At 42.6% G+C, this 12333-nt stretch overlaps 1 protein-coding gene across 1 annotated transcript; it reads right to left on the bottom strand.

The window, feature by feature from the left end:
• Nucleotides 1-2482: 2482 nt before the first annotated feature.
• LOC121583274 (adhesion G protein-coupled receptor G3) lies at nucleotides 2483-12178 on the bottom strand. The gene is made up of 12 exons (XM_041899455.1): nucleotides 12070-12178; nucleotides 11541-11604; nucleotides 11083-11173; nucleotides 9163-9291; nucleotides 8755-8883; nucleotides 8537-8591; nucleotides 8287-8378; nucleotides 5457-5575; nucleotides 4941-5221; nucleotides 4741-4840; nucleotides 2789-3069; nucleotides 2483-2668 (listed from the first exon to the last, which is right to left on the bottom strand). Exons 1-12 carry the CDS (start codon nucleotides 12128-12130, stop codon nucleotides 2559-2561), a joined length of 1512 nt encoding a protein of 503 aa, XP_041755389.1. The 5' UTR covers nucleotides 12131-12178; the 3' UTR covers nucleotides 2483-2558.
• Nucleotides 12179-12333: the final 155 nt, after the last annotated feature.

Here is a 12333-nt window from a genome sequence, read left to right as displayed (position 1 = left end):
GAATCATAGGTCAAATAGCATTGGTAAATTATTTGAATTAAACAATAAAAAAACATTCAATTACTCAATTATCTGATCAACACCACAACACCAAACATAATTTTATCCAGTACATAGGCTGTGTGCTAACAGCTATTGGCTCCATGTGTCACACTTTATGTGTCATATCGTGAATGTCATGTTTATACCAGGGGTGAAAGTAAGGCGGTACGGTCTGGTACAGCGTCCCCACAAAATAAATAGTGGGGGTATGCTGTACCGGTACAAATGAGCCTATCACAATCATTTAAATCAAAATGTCAAAAAAAACTGTAGGCTATTACACCACTTTTTATCAGTACCGCATTTCAGAGGCATGAAAAATGTGTGAATTGACATGAAAACAGGTGGTAGGCCTATGCTCCAAAATGCAATGTGGTTCAACAAAAATAAACACTGAAATTATGCCAAGGCAGAGATGAGTGGCCGACACCGAGATGCGCGCAGACAGCAGTGGACGCATAAATTCTGGCCTAATGACAAAGCTCCAAATGTCATGACACTTTTTGGTGTTTTGTGTAACAGTCTCTTTCCATTCACCACTGTTTGGAGGCTGGAAATATGTTGTGAGTGAATAAACGGGTAGCCTAGTAAAGGAGCCTTTTGAAGTGATTGTTTGACAATCAGTTGAAAATATCATGACTGGTTTTGTTTATGCCATAATAAAAGGTCATACATTTTACAAGTTCAATCTTAATGACAAGGCCCAGAGAGATCCTATTGAATTGATAGGGATTCTATATGTAATTCTATGAATAGGTCCATACACATTTTTCAGGATAAGAGGTCCGTACCGGGAATAACTTAATTATACTTTCACCCCTGGTTTATACTCAGAGTATGTACAGTGGGGGAAAAAAGTATTTAGTCAGCCACCAATTGTGCAAGTTCTCCCACTTAAAAAGATGAGAGAGGCCTGTAATTTTCATCATAGGTACACGTCAACTATGACAGACAAAATGAGAAAAAAATATCCAGAAAATCACATTGTAGGATTTTTAATGAATTTATTTGCAAATTATGGTGGAAAATAAGTATTTGGTCAATAACAAAAGTTTCTCAATACTTTGTTATATACCCTTTGTTGGCAATGACACAGGTCAAACGTTTTCTGTAAGTCTTCACAAGGTTTTCACACACTGTTGCTGGTATTTTGGCCCATTCCTCCATGCAGATCTCCTCTAGAGCAGTGGTGTTTTAGGGCTGTCGCTGGGCAACACGGACTTTCAACTACCTCCAAAGATTTTCTATGGGGTTGAGATCTGGAGACTGGCTAGGCCACTCCAGGACCTTGAAATGCTTCTTACGAAGCCACTCCTTCGTTGCCCGGGCGGTGTGTTTGGGATCATTGTCATGCTGAAAGACCCAGCCACGTTTCATCTTCAATGCCCTTGCTGATGGAAGGAGGTTTTCACTCAAAATCTCACGATACATGGCCCCATTCATTCTTTCCTTTACACGGATCAGTCGTCCTGGTCCCTTTGCAGAAAAACAGCCCCAAAGCATGATGTTTCCACCCCCATGCTTCACAGTAGGTATGGTGTTCTTTGGATGCAACTCAGCATTCTTTGTCCTCCAAACACGACGAGTTGAGTTTTTACCAAAAAGTTATATTTTGGTTTCATCTGACCATATGACATTCTCCCCAATCCTCTTCTGGATCATCCAAATGCACTCTAGCAAACTTCAGACGGGCCTGGACATGTACTGGCTTAAGCAGGGGGACATGTCTGGCACTGCAGGATTTGAGTCCCTGGCGGTGTAGTGTGTTACTGATGGTAGGCTTTGTTACTTTGGTCCCAGCTCTCTGCAGGTCATTCACTAGGTCCCCCCGTGTGGTTCTGGGATTTTTGCTCACCGTTCTTGTGATCATTTTGACCCCACGGGGTGAGATCTTGCGTGGAGCCCCAGATAGAGGGAGATTATCAGTGGTCTTGTGTCTTCCATTTCCTAATAATTGCTCCCACAGTTGATTTCTTCAAACCAAGCTGCTTACCTATTGCAGATTCAGTCTTCCCAGCCTGGTGCAGGTCTACAATTTTGTTTCTGGTGTCCTTTGACAGCTCTTTGGTCTTGGCCATAGTGGAGTTTGGAGTGTGACTGTTTGAGGTTGTGGACATGTGTCTTTTATACTGATAACAAGTTCAAACAGGTGCCATTAATACAGGTAACGAGTGGAGGACAGAGGAGCCTCTTAAAGAAGAAGTTACAGGTCTGTGAGAGCCAGAAATCTTGCTTGTTTGTAGGTGACCAAATACTTATTTTCCACCATAATTTGCAAATAAATTCATAAAAAATCCTACAATGTGATTTTCAGGAAAAAAAAATCTAAATTTGTCTGTCATAGTTGACGTGTACCTATGATGAAAATTACAGGCCTCTCTCATCTTTTTAAGTGGGAGAACTTGCACAATTGGTGGCTGACTAAATACTTTTTTCCTCCACTGTATGGGTTGAATGGGACATGGTCTGCAAACACTATTTAAAGTATTCTGGAATGTGTTGCACGTCCCACAGTATCAGTTGAGGTTTGTCTCCATCATCTTTTGACTGGAAAGGTCTTTCACAGAGGAGCGCTCTGGGCGGCCCTTACGTGAAAGGACAAGAAACCACAGGAACAAGAAGACACCTGTAGTAGGAATAATGTTGGAGGGATTGAAAAGCAACAAATCACCCAGTGATCACTCAGATTTAAAGCAGTCAATCATATATCTTTCCTTAGAGAGGTTGTGTGTGATAGGATACTGACCCTGGAAGCAGTTGAATATACTGAAGAGGTACAGTCCAGGGAGAGAAAGGGGGCCGTAGGTGCAGAACGCCAGCCCCCATGGTACTCCTAGCACACAGCTGAGCCCCAGGACCGTGGCCCAGTCCTTCCACATCCTACCCTTCCCTCTCTTCCCCCATAGCTTCACCACCACCACACCTAGCATGGCTGTGTTGAAGAGGAAGACCAGGCCCAAGTATCCACTCACTGTGACGTAGCTGACCACCACTCCAGGGCTGTCTGTAGCACTGCTTATCCAACATCTGCAGTTAGAAAAGAGTCCATTTGAACTTTTGTTTGTTTTCATGGCTACGTATATAATACCAGAGTAGGTGTGTCCAAACCTTTGACTGGTACTGTATATTTAAATATTAACTTCTTGTGACAAAAGTTTGGACACACCTACTCATTCAAGGGTTTTTCTTTATTTTTACTATTGTCTACATTGTAGAATAATAGTGAAGAGATCAAAACTATGAAATAACACATATGGAATCATGTAGTAACCAAAAAGTGTTAAACAAATCAAAATAGATTATTCAAATAGCCACCATTTGCCTTGTTGACAGCTTTGCACACTCTTGGCATTCTCTCAACCAGCTTCATGAGGTAGTCACCTGGAATTCATTTCAATTAACAGGTATGCCTTCTTAAAAGTTAATTTGTGGAATTTATTTCCGTCTTAATACGTTTGAGCCAATCAGGTGTGTTGTGACAAGGTAGGGGGTGTATACAGAAGATAGCCCTATTTGGTAAAAGACCAAGTCTATTTTATGGCAAGAACAGCTCATTTAAGCAAAGACAAACGACAGTCCATCATTACTTTAAGACATGAAGGTCAGTCAATCTGGAAAATTTCAAGAACTTTTAAAGTTTCTTCAAGTGCAGTCACAAAAACCATCAAGCGCTATGATGAAACTGGCTCTCATGAGGACCGCCACAGGAATGGAAGACCCAGAGTTACCTCTGCTGCAGAGGATAAGTTCATTAGAGTTACCAGCCTCAGAAATTGCAGGCCAAATAAATGGTTCACAGAGTTCAAGTAACAGACACATCTCAACATCAACTCTTCAGAGAAGAGTGTGTGAATCAGGCCTTCATGGTTGAATTGCTGCAAAGAAACCACTACTAAAGGACACCAATAAGAAGAAGAGGCCTGCTTGGGCCAAGAAACACACGCAATGGACATTAGACCGGTGGACATTTGTCCTTTGGTTTGGAGTCCAAATTTGAGATTTTTGGTTCAAACCGCCGTGTCTTTGTGAGACGCGTTGTGGGTGAACGGATTATCTCCGCATGTATAGTTCCCACCGTAAAGCATGGACACACTTAACCAGCATTGCTACCACAGCATTCTGCAGCGATACGCCATCTCATCTGGTTTGGGCTTAGTGGGACTATAATTTGTTTTTCAACAGGACAATGACCCAACACACCTCCAGGCTGTATAAGGGCTATTTTACCAAGAAGGAGAGTGATGGAGTGCTGCATCAGATGACCTGGCCTCCACAATCCCCCGACCTCAACCCAATTGAGATGGTTTGTGATGAGTCGGACGGCAGAGTGAAGAAATAGCAGCCAACAAGTGCTCAGCATATGTGGGAACTCCTTAAAGACTGTTGGAAAAGCATTCCAGGTGAAGCTGGTTGAGAGAATGCCAAGCGTGTGCAAAGCTGTCATCAAGGCAAAGGGTGGCTACTTTGAGGAATCTTAAATATAAAATATATTTTGATTTGTTTAACACTTTTTTGGTTACTACATGATTCCATATGTGTTATTTCATAGTTTTGATGTCTTTACTATTATTCTACAATGTAGACAATAGTAAAAATAAAGAAAAACCCTGGAATGAGTAGGTGTGTCCAAACCTTTGACTGGTACTGTATATTTAAATATTAACTTCTTGTGACAAAATACTGTGAATTAAACCTTACATGTCTGTTGATGAGCCATTATTGTCACCCTTCATGTAGAAACTATGTCTGCCGTAGACTCCTGAGAAACCACAGGCTACCACAGTCGCAGTGGGTATGCCTGGAATCAGGGACTGCATTTAGACTATACATTGAATGGTGTAGAATATTGCTCAACTGTCAAAGTAAGAAATGCTTAGAAGTGTAACTTGTGATCTCACCCCATCCAACCAGGCTCAGTTTGAGCAGGTATTTGCTGATATAGATGTTGAAGATGCGGACTAACAGCATGTAGAGATGGAAGCCTTCAATAGCCAACCAGGTGAAGGTGGACAGGAGAGCCCAGTGCAGTATCAACCCAAAGGCCAGACAGACACGTCCCTCAGCCCCATCAGCCTCATGCCACACCCACCACTCGCTCAAGAGGTAGGAGAGGTGCAGAAACAGGAGTGCTCCTGTCAGCTGCACATGAATACCTATTGACTGTTCAGAACGCCCCTTCCTATGGGGACAGAAAACAAGAGGCTAAGGCCCACAGAGATGTTTATATAATGTATAATTTATTTATGATCTATTTCTATGATCAGGCCTTAGTCTGTGGACAGATTAGTGAGTTCTCTCACTTACCTCTACTTTGAATTTAATTGGTAAATATTTTTGACATGTTTGTGAATGTGTAGCTGCATTGTGAATGGTTTAACTACTCTGTTTATTTTCAAGGAAGAGAGAACACTTACCTAAGACATATGTACATGACAAGGGTTGCTGTTGTGAAAACTACAGTGAATGATGAACCAATGTAGGAGATGTAGCCTAGGTTGGCAGCATTCACAGGGTCTACAGACAACTTTGAGTTCTGTCAGTGGGAAAATAGGATAAGGAATCAAGAGTATGCTACCAGCTAGGACTGACCCCCCCAAAAAAAATAATAATTTTTTTGTAATTATTAAAGTGATAGTTCACCCAAGTTAACGTTTTAGCATCTGTGGTACAAATCCAATGCAAGTCAATGGTACCTGTTAGCATTTTTCACACTTCATGTCCAAATTATCCTAAAGTATCTACAATTGATTGCATAGCACAATTAAGTTACTTATAGATGATTTGGACATGAAGCACAAAATATGCTAATATCTGTATCATTGACTTGCATTGGATTTTTGCCACAAATGCTAAAACATTAGCATTTGGAAACAGTGGCCAGGTAAACAAACCAAAGCATGGATTGCTGTCATACCTTGTCGTTAGACTGCTTATAGAGTAAGGAAACCAATATGATATGTTGTAATTTGGGTGAACTATCCATTTAAAGTGAGTGTTTTGAAGACTCTATATCAGTCTTTGCATGTGTAACCGGTGTGAAATGGCTAGCTAGTTAGCGGTGCGCACTAGTAGCGTTTCAATCGGTGACGTCACTCGCTCTGAGACCTTGAAGTAGTTGTTTCCCTTGCTCTGCAAGGGCTGCGGCTTTTGTGGAGCGACGGGTAACGGTGCTTCGAGGGTGACTGTTGTCGATGTGTGCAGAGGGTCCCTGGTTCAAGCCCAGGTAGGGGTGAGGAGAGGTACAGAAGCAACACTGTTACATTGATGCTGTTGACCCGGATCACTGGTTGCTGCGGAAAAGGAGGAGGTCAAAAGGGGGGTGAGTGTAACCGGTGTGAAATGGCTAGCTAGTTAGCGGTGCGCACTAGTAGCGTTTCAATCGGTGACGTCACTCGCTCTGAGACCTTGAAGTAGTTGTTTCCCTTGCTCTGCAAGGGCCGCGGCTTTTGTGGAGCGACGGATAACGGTGCTTCGAGGGTGACTGTTGTCGATGTGTGCAGATGGTCCCTGGTTCAAGCCCAGGTAGGGGCGAGGAGAGGGACGGAAGCAACACTATTACACATGTATTACACAGCTTTGTATAGAGTTATTCAAATTATCAAAGTAATGATCTATACAGTGGGGGAAAAAAGTATTTTGTCAACCACCAATTGTGCAAGTTCTCCCACTTAAAAAGATGAGAGAGGCCTGTAATTTTCATCATAGGTACACGTCAACTATGACAGACAAAATGAGAGAAAAAAAATCCAGAAAATCACATTGTAGGATTTTTAATGAATTTATTTGCAAATGATGGTGGAAAATAAGTATTTGGTCAATAAAAGTTTCTCAATACTTTGTTATATACCCTTTGTTGGCAATGACACAGGTCAAACGTTTTCTGTAAGTCTTCACAAGGTTTTCACACACTGTTGCTGGTATTTTGGCCCATTCCTCCATGCAGATCTCCTCTAGAGCAGTGATGTTTTGGGGCTGTCGCTGGGCAACACGGACTTTCAACTCCCTCCAAAGATTTTCTATGGGGTTGAGATCTGGAGACTGGCTAGGCCACTCCAGGACCTGAAATGCTTCTTACGAAGCCACTCCTTCGTTGCCCGGGCGGTGTGTTTGGGATCATTGTCATGCTGAAAGACCCAGCCACGTTTCATCTTCAATGCCCTTGCTGATGGAAGGAGGTTTTCACTCAAAATCTCACGATACATGGCCCCATTCTTTCTTTCCTTTACACGGATCAGTCGTCCTGGTCCCTTTGCAGAAAAACAGCCCCAAAGCATGATGTTTCCACCCCCATGCTTCACAGTAGGTATGGTGTTCTTTGGATGCAACTCAGCATTCTTTGTCCTCCAAACACGACGAGTTGAGTTTTTACCAAAAAGTTATATTTTGGTTTCATCTGACCATATGACATTCTCCCAATACCTTCTGGATCATCCAAATGCACTCTAGCAAACTTCAGACGGGCCTGGACATGTACTGGCATAAGCAGGGGGACACGTCTTGCACTGCAGGATTTGAGTCCCTGCCGGCGTAGTGTGTTACTGATGGTAGGCTTTGTTACTTTGGTCCCAGCTCTCTGCAGGTCATTCACTAGGTCCCCCCCCGTGTGGTTCTGGGATTTTTGCTCACCGTTCTTGTGATCATTTTGACCCCACGGGGTGAGATCTTGCGTGGAGCCCCAGATCGAGGGAGATTATCAGTGGTCTTGTATGTCTTCCATTTCCTAATAATTGCTCCCACAGTTGATTTCTTCAAACCAAGCTGCTTACCTATTGCAGATTCAGTCTTCCCAGCCTGGTGCAGGTCTACAATTTTGTTTCTGGTGTCCTTTGACAGCTCTTTGGTCTTGGCCATAGTGGAGTTTGGAGTGTGACTGTTTGAGGTTGTGGACAGGTGTCTTTTATATTGATAACAAGTTCAAACAGGTGCCATTAATACAGGTAACGAGTGGAGGACAGAGGAGCCTCTTAAAGAAGAAGTTACAGGTCTGTGAGAGCCAGAAATCTTGCTTGTTTGTAGGTGACCAAATACTTATTTTCCACCATAATTTGCAAATAAATTCATTAAAAATCCTACAATGTGATTTTCTGGATTTTTTTTCTCTCAATTTGTCTGTCATAGTTGACGTGTACCTATGATGAAAATTACAGGCCTCTCTCATCTTTTTAAGTGGGAGAACTTGCACAATTGGTGGCTGACTAAATACTTTTTCCCCCCACTGTATATACAACTGTAGCACATGTTTACCACAAGCACTGCAAAGAAGCTGAGATGGTTGCAGCTGCACACAAACTCTCCATGAATGAGGCTTGTAATACAACCCTCTGAGCTCCAGTCCCCTGCAGACAGAAAAGCCACAAATGTCACACACACACACACCTAGCAAAGGGAGTTCAACACACACACACACACAAACACCCACATACACAGGAAAATAACATGGTAGTCTACAGCAGTCATTCAACCATTAAAAGATGAGTTGAGCCATATCCCCCACCTTCGCCATTATTATTTTCTGAGTCCTTCCAGAAAACACAAGTCCCTCTCTCAGTCTGAAACAAAGAATGTAAAACACACAGTGTGTAAAATGTATGGTTACTTCATTGAAGTATAGACTAGACTAATATTTGTTTTAGAGATAGGTGCACAGTCACAGTCTTATTCCTCCAGTTAGTGTCAAGTGGCCTCCTTTCCACAGGCTGTCCATTCACCCACCACATTTGTGTTTCTGAAGGCGATTCTGACAGGCTGGTCAAGGTCACTCACACCGTGGTCCCCCACCCTCACAGCCAGCACAGACTGCCCCAGGACCTCCCCTGATCTAAAGCCTCGAACTGGACCAAGCTGTTGGCAACATTGGAGGGAAGTGCAACAGAACGCAGCAAAAGAGGAGCAAATGTCATTCAGAGAGGTCATATGTGCCTTTTACTTTCATAAAATCCTTCCTCAAGGGCCTTGTAAGAAACATTTGTCTTAAATGACTTCATGATACTAAATAATATATTCATTGTTTTACTGTAGTGATAAATTGTATACCTGATATGGCAGCAGTGATACTTTTACATCCATTACCATTGGTGGTTTCAGCTAAAACTAAGAATAGCCTTAGAGTCAGTTACCAACCCTGAATAGAGAGCTGTTGAGTACAGCCAATGTAATGTGCACAGTGCTATGAGAGACGTTCCTCTTGCTTCTCTGGAGGGCATGTGCAGGGATGTGCACTCTGTGTCCAGAATCCGTGCTCTCTTCTGCCTATGGTGGAATTAATGGACATTACAATTTTGTGTGCAACATATCATTGGAAATACCCAAAATTGCAATATGCAACAGTAAAAAAAACATGAGATTAGCTTGTATCGGAAGTCTTCACTGTTGCTGCACCCCGGTATACAGTGGGGAGAACAAGTATTTGATACACTGCCGATGTTGAAGGTTTTCCTACGTACAAAGCATGTAGAGGTCTGTAATTTTTATCATAGGTACACTTCAACTGTGAGAGTCGGAATCTAACACAAAAATCCAGAAAATCACATTGTATGATTTTTAAGTAATTAAAAATTGCATGACATAAGTATTTGATCACCTACCAACCAGTAAGAATTCCGGCTCTCACAGACCTGTTAGTTTTTCTTTAAGAAGCCCCCCTGTTCTCCACTCATTACCTGTATTAACTGCACCTGTTTGAACTCGTTACCTGTATAAAAGACACCTGTCCACACACTCAATCAAACAGACTCCAACTTCTCCACAATGGCCAAGACCAGAGAGCTGTGTAACGACATCAGGGATAAAATTGTAGACCTGCACAAGGCTGGGATGGGCTACAGGACAATAGGCAAGCAGCTTGGTGAGAAGGCAACAACTGTTGGCGCAATTATTAGAAAATGGAAGAAGTTCAAGATGACGGTCAATCACCCTCGGTCTGGGGCTCCATGCAAGATCTCACCTCATGGGGCATCAATGATCATGAGGAAGGTGAGGGATCAGCCCAGAACTACACGGCAGGACCTGGTCAATGACCTGAAGAGAGCTGGGACCACAGTCTCAAAGAAAACCATTAGTAACACACTACGCCGTCATGGATTAAAATCCTGCAGCGCACGCAAGGTCCCCCTGCTCAAGCCAGCGCATGTCCAGGCCCGTCTGAAGTTTGTCATTGACCATCCGGATGATCCAGAGGAGAAATGGGAGAAGGTCATGTGGTCTGATGAGACAAAAATAAAGCTTTTTGGTCTAAACTCCACTCGCCGTGTTTGGAGGAAGAAGAAGGATGAGTACAACCCCAAGAACACCATCCCAACCGTGAAGCATGGAAGTGGAAACATCATTCTTTGGGGATGCTTTTCTGCAAAGGGGACAGGACGACTGCACCGTATTGAGGGGAGGATGGATGAGGCCATGTATCGCGAGATCTTGGCCAACAACCTCCTTCCCTCAGTAAGAGCATTGAAGATGGGTCGTGGCTGGGTCTTCCAGCATGACAACGACCCGAAACACACAGCCAGGGCAACTAAGGAGTGGCTCCGTAAGAAGCATCTCAAGGTCCGGGAGTGGCCTAGCCAGTCTCCAGACCTGAACCCAATAGAAAATATTTGGAGGGAGCTGAAAGTCCGTATTGCCCAGCGACAGCCCCGAAACCTGAAGGATCTGGAGAAGGTCTGTATGGAGGAGTGGGCCAAAATCCCTGCTGCAGTGTGTGCAAACCTGGTCAAGACCTACAGGAAACTATGATCTCTTTAATTGCAAACAAATGTTTCTGTACCAAATATTAAGTTCTGCTTTTCTGATGTATCAAATACTTATGTCATGCAATAAAATGCAAATTAATTACTTAAAAATCATACAATGTGATCTTCTGGATTTTTGTTTTAGATTTCGTCTCTCACAGTTTAAGTGTACCTATGATAAAAATTACAGACCTCTACATGCTTTGTAAGTAGGAAAACCTGCAAAATCGGCAGTGTATCAAATACTTGTTCTCCCCACTGTATATGACTGAACCAGAAGGTTGTGAGATCAACAGCAATGTATTAATGATCTCACCTGGTTAGATGAGTTGACAGACCATCTGTAGAAGTTTGGGATGGGCATTCTGGCCTTTACAGTGCACCTTGTAATTCTATCCTCATAACACCTACCAAAAACACAAACCCCTTTCTTATATTCAACTAATAAATGGATACAAATGGATATAAAATCCTGTGTACCTCAGTTGGTAAGAGCATGGCTCTTGCAACGCCAGGGTTGTGGGTTCCTTTCCCACAGGGGTCCAGTATATGAATGTACAAATATGTATGCACTCACTACTGTAAGTCGCTCTGGATAAGAGCGCTAAATGACTAAAATGTAAACATAATGGACATTGCAATATGGACTAGCTAAATGTTTAACTTTGTAGTTAAAAGGCTTAACAGGTATGTCAATTTTTGTGATATCCATGGCATGTTAAAACCCAATTACAATAAAGGATAAGGATAGGTGCAAGACTTTTATTGGAGTACCTGGTCCATGCCACTTCTTTGCGAAGACAATCTTCAAGAGCATCTTTACAGTTTGGAAGATTGTCTGGAAACGTTATTGACAAGGTTAGCCATTATAGTGCATGTATCACTCTGAAAATGACAATGCTTCATCTCAAGACAATCACATTAAAACAACCAGATCAAAAACTACTGTAGGCACTCTAGCACTAAAGCCAATGTTGGTGACAAAAACTCAGTGGGGACCACGTCAATCTGGGGTGGCAAACCCTGGTCCTCGAGAGCCGCAGTGAGTGCAAGCTTTTTTTCAGCCAAGTTGAGACACACCTGGTTGAACTAATCACGTATATTTAACAGACCTTGATTAGGTATCTTATTTAAATATGACAGCTCTCCTGGCCAGGGTTGGCCAATCCAGATTTAATATTTAACTGGTCCACCTCTTTTCACTGATGTCCATGAATGTCAACCTATACTCAACCTATACTCATCCACATGTGCCATCCCTTTTAACACTTGGTCAAAACATAGAAACAAAACAGGAGCTTACCATTGGTACTCAGGGTTGCAGGGATGCATATAAATATGAGAATGAAATCACTGGTCTTCATCACTCTCTCCCTCTTTCAATCTGTGACCTCTGATGGGTTAAAGGTCTGTCTTAGTTGATCTTCGCTTGTGTGTTGATGTTTCCTGGTTTCATATCGTCACTACAATTACAGATGGGGTTGGACATATTTGCACATGCAGGAAGTTGATTTCTTTATCAAATTCCACGATAGTCTACTTGGGTGAATACAAGTAGGCTATTGTA

Source organism: Coregonus clupeaformis, unplaced genomic scaffold, assembly GCF_020615455.1.
Source record: "Coregonus clupeaformis isolate EN_2021a unplaced genomic scaffold, ASM2061545v1 scaf1497, whole genome shotgun sequence".
NCBI lineage: Eukaryota > Metazoa > Chordata > Actinopteri > Salmoniformes > Salmonidae > Coregonus > Coregonus clupeaformis.
This window is presented reverse-complemented; position numbering and strand designations above follow the sequence as displayed.

What these genes read in the sequence shown, in the direction of transcription:
- LOC121583274 (XM_041899455.1), bottom strand. Translation starts at nt 12,130, where the DNA reads ATGAAGACCAGTGATTTCATTCTCATATTTATATGCATCCCTGCAACC. An exon ending in GTCATGTACATATGTCTTAG is followed by an intron (nt 5,222 to 5,456) that starts GTAAGTGTTCTC and finishes CTGTCCCCATAG; the next exon opens with GAAGGGGCGTTCTGAACAGT. An exon ending in AATGGCTCATCAACAGACAT is followed by an intron (nt 3,070 to 4,740) that starts GTAAGGTTTAAT and finishes TTCTAACTGCAG; the next exon opens with ATGTTGGATAAGCAGTGCTA.